Source organism: Dipteris shenzhenensis, chromosome 29 (genome assembly GCF_047967505.1).
Source record: "Dipteris shenzhenensis isolate YYH24624 ecotype China chromosome 29, Dip_SZ_1.0, whole genome shotgun sequence".
NCBI lineage: Eukaryota > Viridiplantae > Streptophyta > Polypodiopsida > Gleicheniales > Dipteridaceae > Dipteris > Dipteris shenzhenensis.
In genome coordinates this window covers 40548273-40565965 of record NC_141624.1, presented here as the reverse complement: position 1 = coordinate 40565965, position 17693 = coordinate 40548273, and the positions used below count along the sequence as shown (strand labels likewise).

At 42.2% G+C, this 17693-nt stretch overlaps 1 protein-coding gene across 2 annotated transcripts; it reads right to left on the bottom strand.

Moving 5' to 3' along the window:
• Positions 1 to 12837: 12837 nt before the first annotated feature.
• Positions 12838 to 16319, bottom strand: LOC147882843 (uncharacterized). 2 transcript variants are annotated; one of them, XR_015543886.1, is made up of 3 exons: positions 15783 to 16319; positions 13541 to 15513; positions 12838 to 13407 (listed from the first exon to the last, which is right to left on the bottom strand). XR_015543886.1 is itself a non-coding variant. In XM_087400845.1 (2 exons), the coding sequence occupies exons 1-2, from the start codon at positions 16144 to 16146 to the stop codon at positions 13643 to 13645; spliced, it is 2235 nt and encodes a 744-aa protein (XP_087256971.1). In that variant the 5' UTR covers positions 16147 to 16319; the 3' UTR covers positions 12838 to 13642. The 2 variants fall into 2 exon arrangements, 1 of the variants encoding a protein (XP_087256971.1); XM_087400845.1 differs by having other exon boundaries at positions 12838 to 15513.
• Positions 16320 to 17693: the final 1374 nt, after the last annotated feature.

The following is a 17693-nucleotide window of genomic DNA, read 5'->3' as shown; positions in this document are numbered from 1 at the left end:
CACCTCTTACAAGGTGGTGGCAAAAGCTATGACGATGCGGGTAAAATTGGCAACCTATAACGATGTTGAACACCTCTTACAAGGTGGTGGCAAAAGCTATGACAATGCGGGTAAGGGAGCTTTGCAGGCAAGTTTCAGCAGCATAAAAAATTTGTTAAAGGTCGGGATATTTATGAAAATACCCTAAATGTTACCTCCAATGTAGATTTCGCTAGCGTCGTAGGTCAGCACATTTTGGTGTTTGGCCTTGATTGAGATAAGGCTGACGATCGTATAAGATGGGATTTCGTCGTGTCTATACTTGAGAGACTAGGATTTGGGGTGGGATTTATTCAAAGAGTAATTGTGCTATTTGGCAATACTTCTGCTGTGCTTTGCTTGAATGGGGGGGCTGTAGGTAGGTTCTCTCTCAAGCGTTCTTTGCGACAAGGGTGTCCGATTGCCCCTCTTTTGTTTGCGATAGTACAATCCCAATAATACAAGGTATCAAGAAGGAATTGAATGCAGGTAAGATGAAAGGAATACTCCTTCCCTCTGGTAATCAATTGAAGGTGTAGATGTTCGTCGATGATATGATTGCCTGTGTAATAGAGGAGCAAGAAAGTGTCAAAACTCTGTTGGATAGGATTTGTGGGATAACAACAAGGCCGATTAGATATCGATAGATGTCATGAGCACCAAATTCAGATTTTGATAGAGAGAGCTTTGATCTATGCTCTTGTGGAGAGAATTCCACAAAATTGGCCCTTGAATATAGTAAAAATGGAAGCGGACAAAGGTACAAATTGGATACTTGTTGGTAAGACAGCTCTCGCCAAGGTCTTGGCCAAAATATTCTATCATAAGCTAGCAAGAGGATTCTTGGCCATTAACGACCTCAATCAGAAATGGGTGATGAGAATAACTTAGAAGTGGTGGAAGAACAAAGTTCATGCAATTTGGAAATAGTGCGGCATAGGAAGAGCGAGCTTTTTGTTATGGAAGGTGGTACATTAGTGGTTACTGGCTGTAAGGGGCAAGTTGTCAAAGTACATGGAGATGAGCCCAGTTTGCCCTCTGAGTGGTAAAGCATTCGAAAGTGTGCGTCACGTCATGCCCAATTACCAGGGAGGTGTGGAGGAAGTTGGAGGGAGCAGTAAGGAAAGCAAGATTGATGTTTAGGTTCAGTATTGGAGCTAGGTGGCTGTTGGTGCTTACAGGGGATGTGTATGGGTTGCCATCAACTTTAGCGGCTTGCTGGTCATATTTGCATGCAACTATTATGCTTGTAGTGTGGGAAGTGCGAAATTAATGTGTATTTGGTTCTCAAGTTGCTTTGGGATGGAGGGAGTCAAAGATCATTAGCGGTGTAAGGGCGAACTTGCGTGACTTTGGTTGGCTAGTAAGCATAAATTATTCTCTAGCTAGTAAGAGCTTAGTGGAGGTGGAAGCTTGGTTGAATGTGGGGTGATTTAGACTTCTTGCACTGTAGGCTTAGGGCTACATGCCCTTTTGAGCTAATTTTTGTAAAGGTCTTTATTAGGGCTGACCACACTCTCGTGAATACAATCGGTTTGTTTCAACAAAAAAGAAAAAGAAAAAAGGGAAAAAAATGAGACATTAATAATATTATATTTAAAAACATGGATAATAAAGAGATACTTCATCAATAATAAGGAGACCTTTATAATTTTTAGCATTTATAACAAACATACTTATTTTATTAATAATGAGAGATTCATTCACACAAAGAAAGCCATATATTCTCAAGCAAAAAGAATTCTTACAACCTCATGGAGGGAAAATGGATTTGGTTTCATCTAAAACAACAAATCTATGATAAAACTTAATTGTGTTGGGGAGGCAAAAAGAATAAATTTCCAAAAAGAGCTACAAATCCATGATTCTTCTTTCCTTCAGAATCTCATCCTTTTTACAATTGTCTGAGCAACACTTCAAACATCTAGGGTGTCAATTAAAGAGACTCTCATAGAAACCAAGATCATTTTCAAAGATGTTATGGGCAATTCTTGATTAAGTTTTGTTAGAAAACCCTTGTTCACATCTGCTGAACGTCTTGGAAGAACGATGACAACTTGCCATAAACGTGCAATATTAGGAAATGTTGCTGACCAATTTAAGATAGATCATAACACTCTCCAAGCTCCTTCATTAACAAGACTTCACAATTTGTATTAAATGTATAAAAAAATATGTAAAGCTCTATAATATGACCAATGAACTTGTTGATTATATTTTGTAACCATGTTTTTGACATCAAGGTATCTTGTGAATAGTGCTAAGGACTAAAAAAGTCTGATTGCATTAAACAAAGTGGTCAATGACTTTCTAAGTAAACTCTTTAGTAATAGCAATGCAACTAGCTAAGTCCACTCCTCCAGTATTCAATGCATTACCCTTACTATCCTTGCATGGAGTTTAAGCATATTGTAGCTCATGCATGGTCACATTTCCTTAGTTAATTTGGTGATAGAAGGTCCCATCAATTGATGTAGGAATGAACTTAATAGCAAGATATGTATTGTTTGAGAAGCTATCACAGAAGTAATTTCTTTCTATAGATGTAATAGTTGTGTGAATGGCCCACCGTGGACTACTTGTACCATGCCCATAGGTGACAGTCCCATTTCCCATTTCCCAATTAAAATTCGAATCCAATCCTAATTCTTGCTACCTCTCTTGCTACCCTCCTCGCCCAATCTGCAGACTTGTGTGTGCACTATATAATGTGCCTTGAGCCTAAGACTTGGAAGTTAGGATTGCTTGGGGGTTGGGCCTTGGTGTTACCTTCTGCCTTCTCCCATAATGGCATAATCCACTCTTCCTCTAGACTCCTAGACTTTGTATTTGCTTCTAGCATTTCCACTTAGGCCAATCAGACTAGACCACACTACACCACATTTCCACTAACTCTCCACATCATTTTAGGTGATCACTCCTCCCTAAAGTTGGCATCTAGGCTCTACACAATCTACAAGTAGTAAGTGCCAAGCTAGTTAACTACATGCTTCGCCTTCAAGAATCAAGTCTTAATAAAAAAAGAGGTGGCATACTGCTTAGGACGGGGATCCTAGGCTTGAGTCAAGTGATAAGGCAATATAAGATGCCAAGTAGTTCATTGGATCAAAGGTGCTATCGCCCAATGCGCTCACAATACCCATATCGTTGCTTTTTCTTTATGCCAATCCAACTTCCATGGCAATGACAGAGATCTAAGGCCCTCACTGGTTTAACCAGCTTAGGTCCTACAACATATTTGTGACCTTGGTCCTTTCTATTATTAGGCTCTATCGTGACAATGTCCTGAGCCTCTAATCTATCACCACTGCCAACTTGCCGCCTCCTCTAATCAATCATGAAAGGCTAGGGCTAAGGCACTAACCCCCACCGCAATTGTATTGCTAACCTTGGCCTTTGTTGTGGTACATCTAGGAATACAACCCTCTTATAATACATCATGTAAGGCCGCAAGTCTCAAGCCTGAGCTTCAGGAAGATTTAGTAATCCCAAACTCTAGTTCTAAAGTTTTAACACAGAGCCAAAAGGCTTTGAAACTCCAATTCTACACATAAGGACCTAGTGAGATTGTGTTAGACACCCTAGTGGCATGTAGAAGTAGATAAGTCTAGTAAGGACTCAAGGTGATGACATGGTATTTTGATAAGGCGGCATAGGGCAGTTTTTTGTGCAAAACAATACACAAAAGAAAAGGTGAGCATTGAGATGTATAATGTCTTTTAAGAGAAATGTCAAAAGCATGCATTAACACTCTAGTCTAAACTTATATTGGCTGATAGTGATAATGATTCACCTAGCCCTTTTCCTAATGGAATGATTTGTGCATATCAAATAGCTAGCAAGATTGCTGTAATTTGGATCATGCTATTCCCATAAGCATATATTCACAGTTCAACCCCCAAGTATTTCACAGTATCTCACTTGTTTATTAATATGCATTACAAGGAGTAGAGAACATGAGACTATGAAAACCATTCAAAATATTAATTTTCAAATCAAGGAACATCACTTGACTATGAGTCATCAAAGAATAATGCTTGATATGTTTAGCACAGCTATGTCTTGACAATCTTCTATTCTGAGTCAACAAACTATGCATGAACTTTTGACATATCTACATCAAAAAATGCAGAGATCAATGAAGAAAGTGAGAACGAAAAGGATGCTATAAGATATGTATGGATCTATTGGGGTAAATGAGATTCACTATAACTCAAACATAGAGCTCTCAAAAAAAGAAAAAAGAGAGAGGCCACATGAAAGTTTAAGAAGAAATGGATGACGAAATTGTAGGAGCTCGGGGTTGGGTGAGTGGGCTTCCCAAGTTGAGTCAACGGTGCCGCCAAACAATGAAGTGTTGTGAGAGGAAGATATGCTGGACGTTAACCGTAGAAAAGGGCACGTGAGGAAAAGATATGTGATAAAGTTCAAATACCACAGCCACACAAACGTAGTCTATTGAAACTTATTAAGGAGGTGGTGATGGGAGGTAAGGAAAATAGGTTTAATTTCTTCAAGGATGCAAAAGTGGCTGGCTTTTTTGGTCGAAGACAAAAAGGGGGGGGGTCAGATCCCATACGGACCCCTTACAAAAAGTGGCCAGATAGGGTAACAAGGCCTATGTAGATATGAATGAGTTAAACATAAAGCCAAATCCCTCAAATGGGAAGTCAAGATCATCAGATTTCTAGAGGAGCCCCCCAAAGTCCTGCAAATAAACCTCCACCCTTGCTATCACCTCCCGCTACACAAATGATACTCTACCAAAATGTGAGCTAAGGAAAGCTTTCTGGTTTCTGAGATTCGATACGGACAGAGCCACATCTGCTCTTATATATGGAAACAAATCACCAAGGTTGATAGTAACCCAACCGTATCCTCAAGTAGGATGAAGGATCAACCCCAATTCTTTTCCATCTTAGTTCAAACTCCTCTCACTTCAATGTAGGTCCAAAACAAATGCTTAACAGACTCCACAGCTCTACCACACATCAGGCACATAAAATTTATTGCGAGCTACTTGGCCAACTTTCCTCTCACCGGTAGCCATAGTTGGAGCGGCTTCCAAAATAGGAAGCTGGCCTGTCCCAATTTACAGTCCTGCCATACCCCTTTAGGCCAAGAAGAATGCATTATATCTCCTGGAAAGCTTTAAAGGGACCAAAGCTCCAAGGAGGTCTTGGGTTATCTGATCTTGCTCTCAGGAATATTGTTTTTTAGACTGTCTGTAGCCAAAGTTTTGTGGGTGGAACTTATTAGATGGTTTATTGGCCATGGCACTGGGTTCATGGAGATGCCTACCGTGGTACGATAAGCTTTGTTCTCTATTTTTGCTTAAAATTCATGGCTTTGATCTAATTGTTGGCTTGATTATGGCATGGAAGCAATGTTGTGCTTCCCTAGTTTGAAAGGGACAGAAGGTCATTGATGTTAGATAAGAACATTTATAGCAGTTATAAGAAGCAACTCATTGTTTACATGGCTATCTTTTTAAAGCCGAAAAAGGCACATGCTATAGAGTTTGTGAGGCTTCTAGTTGTGGAAGATGGATGCACTCGAACCATGTTTACACTAACACATGAAATGAATATGTCTCCCCAACTTCTAGTTGGAATAGCAATTCATGGTGCTAGTGTAATGGTTGGATGCCATGATGGCCTTTGTTACAAAGTTGTAGCGAGAGATCATTCATCTTCTCAATGTACATTGCATACTAGGTTGGGAGACTTTAGTAGCCATGGATGCATCAAGAGATTATCATACATTGATAAAATTGCTAATACTATCTATTCATGGATACATGCATCAAAACTAGGCATAATTCCTTTCAAAGTCTTCTCACTGCCACGAGTATGGATGATGTGCAAGTGTGATGGCTTGCTAGGAGAGATGTCATGACAAGGCTCACTAGACTTATGCCAACTATTCTCAATTTTTAGAAAGGTGATGCCCTGGCATGGTAAAACGAAGCCATAACCTTCAAGTTGCATTATATGCTAGCAGATGTTCTTAATGATCCAAACATGGTTGATAAAAAGTTTCAAGAAGAAAGCATCAAATTTGACATCCATGAAAACCCACTCTCTCTCTCTCTCTCTCTCTCTCTCTCTTTCTTGGCTAAACCATCCCTAGCCCTCATATATTATTGATTACAATTTATAGACTTACTAATTCCTAATACAAATAACACTAGTATTAGCTAGGTTGTATAGGTCCTGAGATATTAGGTCATATATCCCTCATGTTATGTAAATGCTATAGTCTAGATATGTACATCTTATAGATTAGATATACATACATAAGCATCAAAGTTTTTAAGGTAGGCTTAGGCATCAAAATGAAGCTTATGGTAAATTATGATTGCTGCCCTTAAAAAATTATTGGAAGTCAAATGAAGTCCAATGTCTCAATAGATTTAAGTGCTGAGTTAGGCTTAGTCTTTTTTTTTTCTTGTTTCCAAACAGCTTCTCGATTCATGATACCGTTAGCGAGTCTTACTCTTAAAAAAAAAAAAACAGGCCGATTGTATGACGAGGGTGGTCAACCTTAGCAAAATGTAGAAGTTATACAAAAGTTGGCCTTAAAGGGCAGAATGCCTTGGGCTACACTGCATGCAGCGACCCCACCAAAGGTTTACCTCAATGGAAAACAAGGCTTGACTAATTATTGGGCAGGAACTATCCAAGATGTGGTTGAGATCTTGTAGAAGAACTTTGGCAACTGCTACAATCGCAGAGTCTCTAAATCCCAGCTGAATTTTGTGACGAAAGGCATTTTTGTTCCTCACCTCCCAAATAGCGAGCAAAACCATCGCTCTGACATACGGCCAGGTGGTCATGAGGGTAGAGGGAAATCCCACGGTGTCACCGAGGAGAGGGATGTGCCATTAGTGACCTATATTGAATTTAGCCATCAGGCTTGATCCACGAACCAGGAGATTTTATAGGCGGAAGCTGCCAGGTTGAAACTAGAAGGATCTAAGAGATCCACCTGGAGTTGGAGTTGGCGTATTCCCTCCTATGAATTCAAAGAGTTCATGGTCTTCGAAAGTGAGCTTCCAGGGAGCTATTACTTAGTGTGCTTCTTGGGTAGGGGGTTCTTTCTTGTGCAACGGTTAGTCTTACTCTTAGGTTCTGTGCACACAATCCCAATAATGGGACGCTAGTGGTGGGTTTTCAAAATCAACACCGATATCGATGCAGCTTTGGAGCACCACTGGAGCTCAAACTCCCACCTCATTTCTAGAGGGTGCAGATTTCAACATCGATGCGTGATTTCTCTTTTATCTAATAGAAGCGTACCATCTGGCTCTGACCTTAGGCTCCAGAGCTTTGACTCTGGTTCTTGCATTTGCCCAGCTAGTAAGAAATGGGCACACAGAGAACTCTGCAGCCAAGATAGAGCTCATTAGATGGCCAACAACGCTCGCGATTTTGTTCACATGAGAGAATTCAATCCAAGCATCAGGGTCGTACTAGTTGCTGCTTGTTGCTGCGAATTTTTGACTCTGTATGCACTGACCCTCAGAGCCAATGCACGCAGTGCCCAAAATGCGACTCTGGTAATGGTTTTTGGACCATTGCACAGATTTTGAGGGAGTGTTGAAGCGCCACTAATTTTGGAGGGTGCCGTTTCAAGCACCAGTGCACCGTTTTCTCAGCATCCAATAGCAAGCTTGCAGCTTTGGCACTGGGCTTGGGTTGCAGAGGCTTTAAGGCTCAAGAACTGGTCCAGATTGAGATGGGAGAGCCAACCAAAACTGTGTGGCTCTCTCATTCAAAGCTCCGTGCAAGTGCTCACATCTCCATTTCAACCAACCCAGAGTTGCATTAAATGCTTGTGATTGGTTCAGGATTTGAAGCACGTGAACAAAACGATTGTTTGGCTTGATTGTGCATTGTCTACACCATTTGGATTGATTGAGCATTGTCTCCGACCTGTTTCCACGTAGGGGTGAAAGTCACACCCAGGTGTTCCTCAGGGCCATCGATCACTGTGAGGTTGCCAGACCGCCACACCCTCTTTCACACGCAAAAATGGAGGCTTGCTGCGATTGACCCTGTTTGAGGGTGTTTCTCCTGCACCTTGAGCCTGTGGAACTTGCAGGAGGCAGCAGATTGGATGGATGCTGTGCTCGAGGTTGGAGGTACAGCTTTCGATGCAAGCAGCACCCAGGAGGCCCAAACGATCTAACAAAAAGAGATAGACTCAGTCTGCCACCAAATTTTTTTAAAAAAAATTGAAATAGGTCTACTTATATATTAATCAAAATGACCAGATTACAACTAAAGCAAAATGCTCTCAAGACGAGCTCTTATAGCCTCATCAGGCCAGCTAGCAACCAACCATTTGGTTTGGTTCACTATATCCATAACAACCTTCTTACGTGGCAGGGAAAACACAGTCTGCCACCACTTGGCTCCCTCGGCCATTTCCTCCCCCCTCCTCTCCCGTGGGAACTCTCCAAACAGGCCTTCCACCTTTCGTTTGGGCCAGTTGCTCTTGAGTGGAAAGAGGTCCCTACACCGCATGCACTGGCCCTTAGCACAAGAGAAGATGCAAGGTTAGTTTTGAGATGTCTAAAATAATGATATGGAACAGGATTGATATAAATGCACGGGATTGAAGTCTGTTGTGGGTGTGTACTGATTTATTCCTGCAACAGAAGCTGTCTCCTGCTTTCGACGCATTCAATGCGGAAAACAAACGGGAATTGGTATTTAAGTGTGAGTGCGAGAAACAATCCGAAGTGCTTTATTGCTGTTCTCCAACTACCGAGGGCCCTATTTGTATAGAAAAAGATAGAGCAGCGAGTGGGCTATTCACATGGTGCTCACTGCTCCTACAGGATTGCCCAGTGCCCACGCAAAGAATCGTAGAAATCAATCGATCGAAGCTTCTGCTGTCTTTCGAGCTTTTCTATAGAGTCTTTAGACTTTCATCGCTACATTGCTCGCAGCTCGAGCAGATGCAAGTTGCAATGTGCATTGCGCTTCCTTGCAATTTGCGCTGCTTGCACGGCAAACCAATCGTTTCGTTTCTTTTTCTGCGCTGCACAGTGCTCACGAAGGAGCACTACTTAGTAACTTACACGGGAAAAGCGAACAGACATTCCAAAATTGAATATGAAATGGCATGCCATTCACTGTTCAACCAAAGGAAGCGAGTTCAGGCAACCGGGCCATGCCGGCCGTATTTATTTCTACAATGCAATACGGATTTTCCCCACAACCCGATACGACGCGTCACCATTATAGTGAAGACGACGCTCCACCACCATAGGTGGCTGAGTGACAATTGGCCTTGAGTCTTTGTACAATTTCCTCGTAATTCTAAGGAGAAATTTAGGTTTCTTAAGCTCTCCTTATAAAACTCCTTGTATTAATGGTTTAAGATAAGATATCCAATTATCTTCCTTCTTTAGAAGGATAGGCCTCACCCATACACACTCCCTCTCCTAGATCTGCTGAATTCCTTCTCTGTAAAGATGACTTTGCCATATACATGGAAGAGCCTCTACCAGAAAGTGAAGAGAGGGAAGAAACTAAAACCTTAGACCTACTCCAACATGATTCTGTGGAGCCCCCATCTAGCATGGAGCATCCATCTATCTTAGAGACCACTTCCTTTGATCTACTATCAAAGATATGGTCCCTACACTCGCTCATTGTTGATTGGACAATAGTATCTCTTTCTCCATCACATTGAGGTACTTTGTGGTTTAAGGGAAGATGAGGCACTAGGTTTAGTTCAATGTCAACGAGCAAAGAATCGGCTCCATTATACGAAAACCAAGAATTGCGCCGTCAAAGGTCTAGGATTTTTGGGATTAGAGGAGCAAATAATGGAAGATTGTCTTGGTATGACATTGGTTACCCTTAAAGATGCATACAAATCAATTTATGACTTTCTTCTTGATGTGTGGCCCACATGTGGCAAAGAATACAAAATTTTCCTATTTCTTAACAAGCAACAACGTCTCAACATTGGAAAGGAGGAAGGCATAAAACAAGATAATGTTGTGTGACAAGAACCAACCACATGAGCTTTGAATTGAAATGTTTTGATGTTCTTCTAGTTGTTGGTGCGGTGCCAGTCTAAGCACCAACGGGAGTCAAGTGGTGGGTAGGTGCGGTGCCAGTCTAAGCACCAACGGGAGTCAAGTGGCTGGATGGGGAGCATGCATTTAGGCCACATGGAGGCTGAAGTGGAGAATTGGCATGACCTTTGATTGCTATGGAAAATGATAGGGGCAAGCAGATAGAGTAGAAAAAGTGGATATAGCAATTGAATGCGAGCTCTAGAATGTTCTTGTTGTAGGGTGCAAAAATGGATTGGCCTTTTCTCAAATTTTTTGATCTACCACACGAGTGCTCACACTGCCACCAGCATCCATTCACAATTGATCATGGAACCTCAATCACACACATAGGTGCACGCATTTGAGCCCTGTGGACATAGGTCCTATGAGGATGGTGTTAATGACAAGCAGTAAGAGATAGTGGGCGAAGGCAAGAGGGCCAAAATCATGCCTTCAAATGTAGGTCAATCAAGGTACAACAATTTCAATTGTGCATGAGTAGTTCAATAACATACAAGCAACTTTCATGCTCAAACCTCGCTCTGATACCATGTTGTGAATCACATGGTGAATGCAACTAGATGGTCAACAAGAATGAGTTTATAACTACATGTGATTTGATTAGTGTTGCAAGTATAAGAAGCCTCATTTTCTAGGCTAAGGTAGCGTTATTTCCTTAGCCACACACATGAGAATGTTGATACAATGTTCAACATGCTTCAATTTAAAAGGCTTTGATCAAATTGTGTATTTTCTCATTGCTTTAGTGCAGGATGGACATATGAATCATTGGGATCCACCAAGGCATATCAACATTTCATAAGGTGAGGAAGCAAGATTCCCATTGCAGGCCCCTAAAGGTCATCCACCATGTAAATGGTCAACAAAGATGTCTGATAGTTTATGAGATGTCTTTGATTTCGAGCAATGAATGTTATACGATACAACAAATCTCATGATACACATATTATTTTGTAATATTTTATATATTTCCTACAAAATGATAATCGCTACATATATATATATATATACATGTGTGTGTGTGTGTGTGTACATACATACATACGTACATACGTACATATGTATGTATGTATGGTTGAAGATGGTATTCCTATTATGCAACCCCACAATGAAGACATGGAAACCACAAGAAGGAATGCAACTATGGAAGCAAGATATTGACGATCATCCTATGCTACCACAAGGAGATCCACTTGTAGTGCCACTTTTTTAGACTCTCAAGGAGCAAAATACTAGCATGGATGGTTTAAAAAAGCACCTTGGTTTTCGGAAAATATGTACACCATCTAGATCTTCTATATCATCTTTTTTTGGGGCCAAATGCCATCCATAAATTATGTGTTGTTGCTAACTCAACCATCAGCTTATCAGCCGAATATAGCGTATATCATATATCAATCCCATGGATCAAACACATGCAGAAAACTTGGTGGGGAAAGATGGCTTATACATGAGAGAGAGAATTCTTTAACGTGTGTGTGTGTGTGAGAGAGAGAGAGAGAGAGAGAGAGAGAGAGAGAGAGAGAGAGAGATGTTTTGGCTAAAACAAGACACTTTAAAAGCAATAATTGAAGAGGAAAGCAAGCACAGATATTAAAAAACAAAAGAAGCCTAATATGAGGCCTAGAAATGTGGACATCCCGAAAGGGGAGATTCCCACCGACTCAGCTGTTGCTGGGGAGGAACAAAAGGGTAGGATTGATCATTGTAGTCCCTACTTAACCTTGGTTCATCATCCTTTATAAAATTTGCTATTAATTTGCGCATTTAAATGCCCATATGTTCACATCTACCTTTGACTTATTCCAAAAAATACACCATCGGGGTCTCTGCTTTGGCCCTTCCAACAGAACGTTTCGTTTTATATCAGTTGGTCACTCCATGATTGTAGGAAAGGGCCCTTGTTACAAAGTGTTTTCGCTGAGACTCGCTTAGTTTTGTTTCCTTTTGGATATTGCTAGGGGCTTGCTAATATTCCACGTAGCAGAGCATACTCTTGCAATGAATAAAAGAAAGGCACCAGAGTGGACTAACACAAACCAGTGTAAAGCTCTGGTCTTCATTCAGCAGCTATCATATGGGTCTTAGAATGCCTTCAAAGAAAAAAAAACAGAAGTCCGTGTTATGTTCTTTTTTCTCAGTGTAAACTTTATCTCGAGCTGCACTCAAACATAGAAAAATACTCGGACAGCCCAGGCAAACAAGTAGCTCCAAAATACTCCGCATGACTTTCCTCTCCTTTGTATAAAAGTTCTCGATATTTGAGGCCTGTTCGGAACATGTGGTGTTGTTTTGTCGATGAGACTTCAAGAGTCCACTGCAGGGATTACAAACTCCTCAAGGTGCACTTGATAAAATACATTTTTCATCTGTATGTACACCTAGATGAACCCAAAAACAGCCCAAGCAGTAGCTATTAGCTACTATGGCATCCTCACGGTATCAGTGCCCCCGCCCCCCCCTCACACACACACACACACACACACACACACTCTTTTATGTGCGGTGAAATCCATGTAAGCTTATATTACAAGGTCAGCCAGTTACAAGCATCAGAAGATCTCATTATATGACAAAAAAACACACTTTTTTTTTGTGAAAACAAAAACACACAACACACAACACATACACACACACACACCACACACACACACATATCAGCATACAATTATACTCTCCAAAGCAAACTGCTTCAGTAGTAAATACACCCATACCTGTCACGTGAGATCTTCAATGAAGTCTTTGTTATTTTTTCACAGATATTCAACACCAATTTCTGCTGCTTCTCTGCCAATTCACTCTCGTAGCTTCCTTCTGCATAATTGATCCTTCCAACACAAAGTTTTGCTCCTTCTCTGCCAGTCATCTGTATGTACATCTAGATGAACCCAGAACAACCCCAAGCAGAAGCTACTAGCTACTATGGCATCCTCACGCTATCAGCCTTCCTTACATACACACACACATACACACATCCCCACACATCAGCATACAATTATTATACACTCCAAAGCACTGAAAAATGTATGCTTTAAGTAGTAAATACACCCGTAGCTGTCAGGTGAGATCTCAAGCCTTTGTTTATTTTTCACAGATTTCCAACACCATTTCTGCTGCTTCTCTGCCAATTCACTCTTGTAGTAAATACACCCCTAACTGTCAGGTGAGATCTCAAGCCTTTGTTTATTTTTCACAGATTTCCAACACCATTTCTGCTGCTTCTCTGCCAATTCACTCTTGTAGCTTTCCTTCCGCATAATTGATCCTTCCAACACCAAGTTCTGCTCCTTCTCTGCCAGTCTATCTCTACCAACTCAGGTTGTTTTCCTTGTGCACAGTCAATTGATCCAATGCCAATTAATTTCTTATTTTTTTTCTGCGAATCTACCCGTCTTCAGTCTATTAGTATTTCTTGCGCACAATCGCTGCAAGGGCCGACTAGTTTGTTGTTCACTTCTGTCCCTGGTACAAGCAGTTGCTGGACATATCATTCAACTGTATCTTGTGGTTCAGTCCTCCGGCTCAAGTTCTTAAAACTTTAGCACCACCGTTTTTCAGAGGATTTACACTTCTTTTCAATCTTGTTGGTTGATCAACTGATTCATTCACACTGCGCGTCTGAATGCTACCACGCTGTCCCTGCCCTGGTAAGTTTGAAATAGCCATGCCCTTTTTCCTCCCTGCATTAGCCTTCTTTGACTGTCTTCCACTGGCTGCCTTGTGAACAACGCCTGGATCACAGCAGCTCTTCTGAGCTGTACCAACTTCTTGAGCAGGCTTTTCACCATGGCACTTTGCAACTGTGCAGTTGTCACATGAGCCAGCTAAGGCTGATTTTTTAGCATGTTTTAGCTTTCCGGGGAAAACATTGTTGGTATTTGTCATAGCATGGGGTTTTGATACATCCTTCGTCAAACCACCTTCAGGGAATAAAGTCCGCACCACATTTCCGGAAAGTGTCTCGTTAATAGATGGAAGGGCTACATGCTGTTGTGATGAGGGAGTTAAGCCATAATATAGGCCAGTTGTCGATACCCTGGGGCTGCTAGATATTCCTGACCTTAAAGTTTTGATCCAGTCGAATTTCTTTGTGCCTGCCACAGTTGTCCAGCTTAGGAATGGCTTTGAATCTACCTTTGAAATTTGTGTCTTTAATTTAGCAGTTGTAGTGGCGTTTGCGAGCCCTTCAATTGAGCCCTTTGGTGTTCTTATACCACCATGTGCACCTGTCTGAGAATGAGTTACTTTACAAGTTTCCTTTGTTCGAGAATCCCAACCTAGTCCCCAAGGTGACAAGGCAGGAGCTGTGCCCATTTTTCTCCAATAATTCACTGGGCTGCTAGCATAGCTAAAGTGAACATTCTTTTCTGCTGAACTTCTTGTCATTTTACCAGGGACATGGCTTGAATAACTCTGCATTGCTGATTTTTCCTCTGATTGCACTGTTTTGTCTCGTTCATGGACTCCCGTCGCAGCCTTCTTCTTCTGAGTCTCAAAGTATCTTGGCTCCTGCAATCGGACCTTCGGAGTGTTATCCGCTCTGGAGCTTGGCTTAAGGGGCCATGCTTCCTCAAGAACGCCCACTTCCAGATGTTTATGTTTCTTCTGCTCTTGTTTTGAATATCTAACTGCTTGTAAAGCATGCAGTTCCCTCAGTCTCTGATTGAGCAACATAATTTTTTTCTTGATTTCCCGTTCTAAATCCCTCTCAATTTCTAATTCAAGTTCAGCCCGAATCCTGGCTTCATCAGTCACGGTCAATTTGTTCTCCCTCTGAGGCTCCAGACCTGATGATGAATAGTGACATTCGACTTCTTCGTGGAAGTGAATCTCATCTTTAAATACCGTTGTCTTCTGATGCTGTCTAATACACTGTGCGTCTTTGTTGGTCGCTGACTTCTTGCATGTCAAACCTGCGAAAGTGTTGGCATCCCTTTCAGATTCTGCAAAATCTACAAAGCTCTTGGTGGTTGTTATTTCATCCCAAAGCCTTGCTTGTTGATGTCTTATTAACCAATCATGTACAGAGATTGTTGAGCCAACACTTGACTCACGATTTTGATGCTGATCATCTTCTCCGAATGATAGTTCAGAGAGGAGAGGCGGACTGCTACCTGCTACTGCGCTTGCACTGGTGCTGATACTACACCTGTCAGACTTAAACGCAGCTGAAAAGGCAGGTCCTAATGGGAGAAAGTCATTGCTGCTGGGTTCGTATTTCTGACTGCAATTTCTGTCCCTTTCACTTAAACATTCCGCTGTATGACTTTTACAACTAGATCCTGTATCGCAGCTTGTTCCTGTACTGAAAATCGCGTTGCTCCACACTACAAAACCTTCGCTAACCTCCCTGACTTGTGACTCTGATGTCGCAGTAAAAGATGTCGAGCTTTCTGCACACAACAAATGAGAAGATTATGTGTTCGATGCCAGTCGTAACAGCATAGCCAACTCGCCATTGAGTAAACAGGCGCGCTAAAGAAGTTCAACGTGCATTGTTTACGTTCTTCGTCGTCATTGTATCTGTGCTAGTGTTCTCCTTACGGCAATTAAAAAAACCTTGTATCGTCGCCCTGTTTTCCAAGAAGCTTACAGCAAGATGACCATGAAGCTTCATGAATTTGGCTAGATTGAAGCATTTAGGTGCTGCATAGTAACTCACCTTCTTGACGAAGAGGTGTATAATTCTGTGTGTCGGTCTGATCAGGAACTCTGGAAGCTTTCGCCGAGCCCTTGGTAGCCAATCCCTCAAGAGAAGGGGAGTATCGATCAAGCACAGAGTTAACATCGATTGAATGAAGCACCGGCTCGCGTACGTAATTCTGTTTTGTCGGAGACGATGCATGGAGAAGACATGAAAGGGGAGGGACGTGCTCTAACTCCCCGTGATTCTCAGTCGATTCATTCTCAAGGATCTCCCTTGTTCGCCAGCTGTGGCTTGCAAATTTGGAGCGAAGACCTTGGGGATGGTCTTGAGAAGCGAAGGTACGCGCAGGACGAGGAGTGCGCAGTACGGTGGAAGACATTGGCAAAGCGGGAGATGCAATGTATTTTGGGTGTCAATGGGGGGTGATAAAGAAACCTCTCAGCAATCTGATGGAGGTGAATGGATCAATCTATTGAGGATACCAAGAATGGAGGCCGAAGAGAGGATGTGATGTTGAGCTTTGAAGATCCTGGCTATGGCGGACAAGCTATGTAGTTTTCTGTGGTTTTACAATGGAGCTGGTGACGGGAAGACAGCAGCAGAAGACGAAGAAGAGTTTTTGACTTAAGCGGCTTAAGTGTCACAACCCAACCGCGGCTCCCTTGTCCCTAGTGCCTTACCAGCACACATTGTGCCGTTGTCTCTTCAACGGCTCCGATCTGCCCTTGCTCACCCCACATCCACGGCTCCTACTGTCCCTTGTAGTATCATTGTTGGGGAAGCACCATTGTTTGCATCCAATCTTCCTCCGAAGCTCAACAGCTACAAGTAGCTCTTACGTTACCACATTTGTATCTCTCCATATATACATATCTTGCTCAATCCAAACTCATCCTATAAAAGCACAACACACATTGAAGTTTCAATCTCATCACACCAAAGATTGCCCATTGCTTGAGCGTCTTTACACACCAAACAGTGTGAGGGTCTTTAAACACTGCCACAAAAGTTTCTCCACGAGTGCCCATCTTTGGGGCACTCAGAAATGGGATGGACAGGTCGCCATGGGCAAAGCCTTTGCAAACGATACACTATTTGCCCGAACATGCATATAAATTTTAAGTGGCTCAGTTATTGGAATCATCTCGTGCGAAAGCAAGTCGTTGCTGAAAAAAATGGGTGCCCATCCATGGGCAGATTTCAAGCTCGACCTAGGAAACACGTACGATGCAAGGAGCAGAGTGTTGCGAGTAGGGTGTAAAGCCATGAATGCCCACCATTGGTTTTGTTTATTCCCATTCGCTATGAGAAGTGTGTATGGCAAGCGATGCCTCTGTGTGTAAAGAACCCAACAAACTTCCCATTGTGAGTTGGCATCTGTAATTGGGTGAACGCATGGTCGGACCTACCATTAATCTATCCATCCTCAGACATGAGGCAGACATCCACATAAATTTGAGCATTGAAGTGGGGTTGAACGTAGATATTGGCATGAAGTCTGCACACTTTAACCCCAACAAAATTGCTTGCAAGGCAAACAAGTTGAAGAAGAGAGTAGCCATCCACCTTTGTAAGACCAACCTAAGTACTTGTAGGATGATACTTGCTCTAATCTTCGGGGCGCGGGGGGGGGGGGGGGTGAGGGTTGTCACTTAGTGGTTTGGAATGGTTACAACATTAGGCTATCTAAGGAGATCAACGCTGCAACATTGGACTTTTGGCCCCTGGGGACAAGCTCTTAAGGATAAAGTATTAGAGTGAAATGGGAGGGCAGAGGAGGAGTAAAAGAGAAGCAAAGGTGGAAAAGGAGGTGGACATAAGGCCATTAATTATAGAGAGGGGGAGGGGGGTTAGTAGATGGGGAGCAAAGCCCCATGTCCATGTCCATACATTTAGTAAAGTCCCACGAAGGCTTTAAAAACCTGG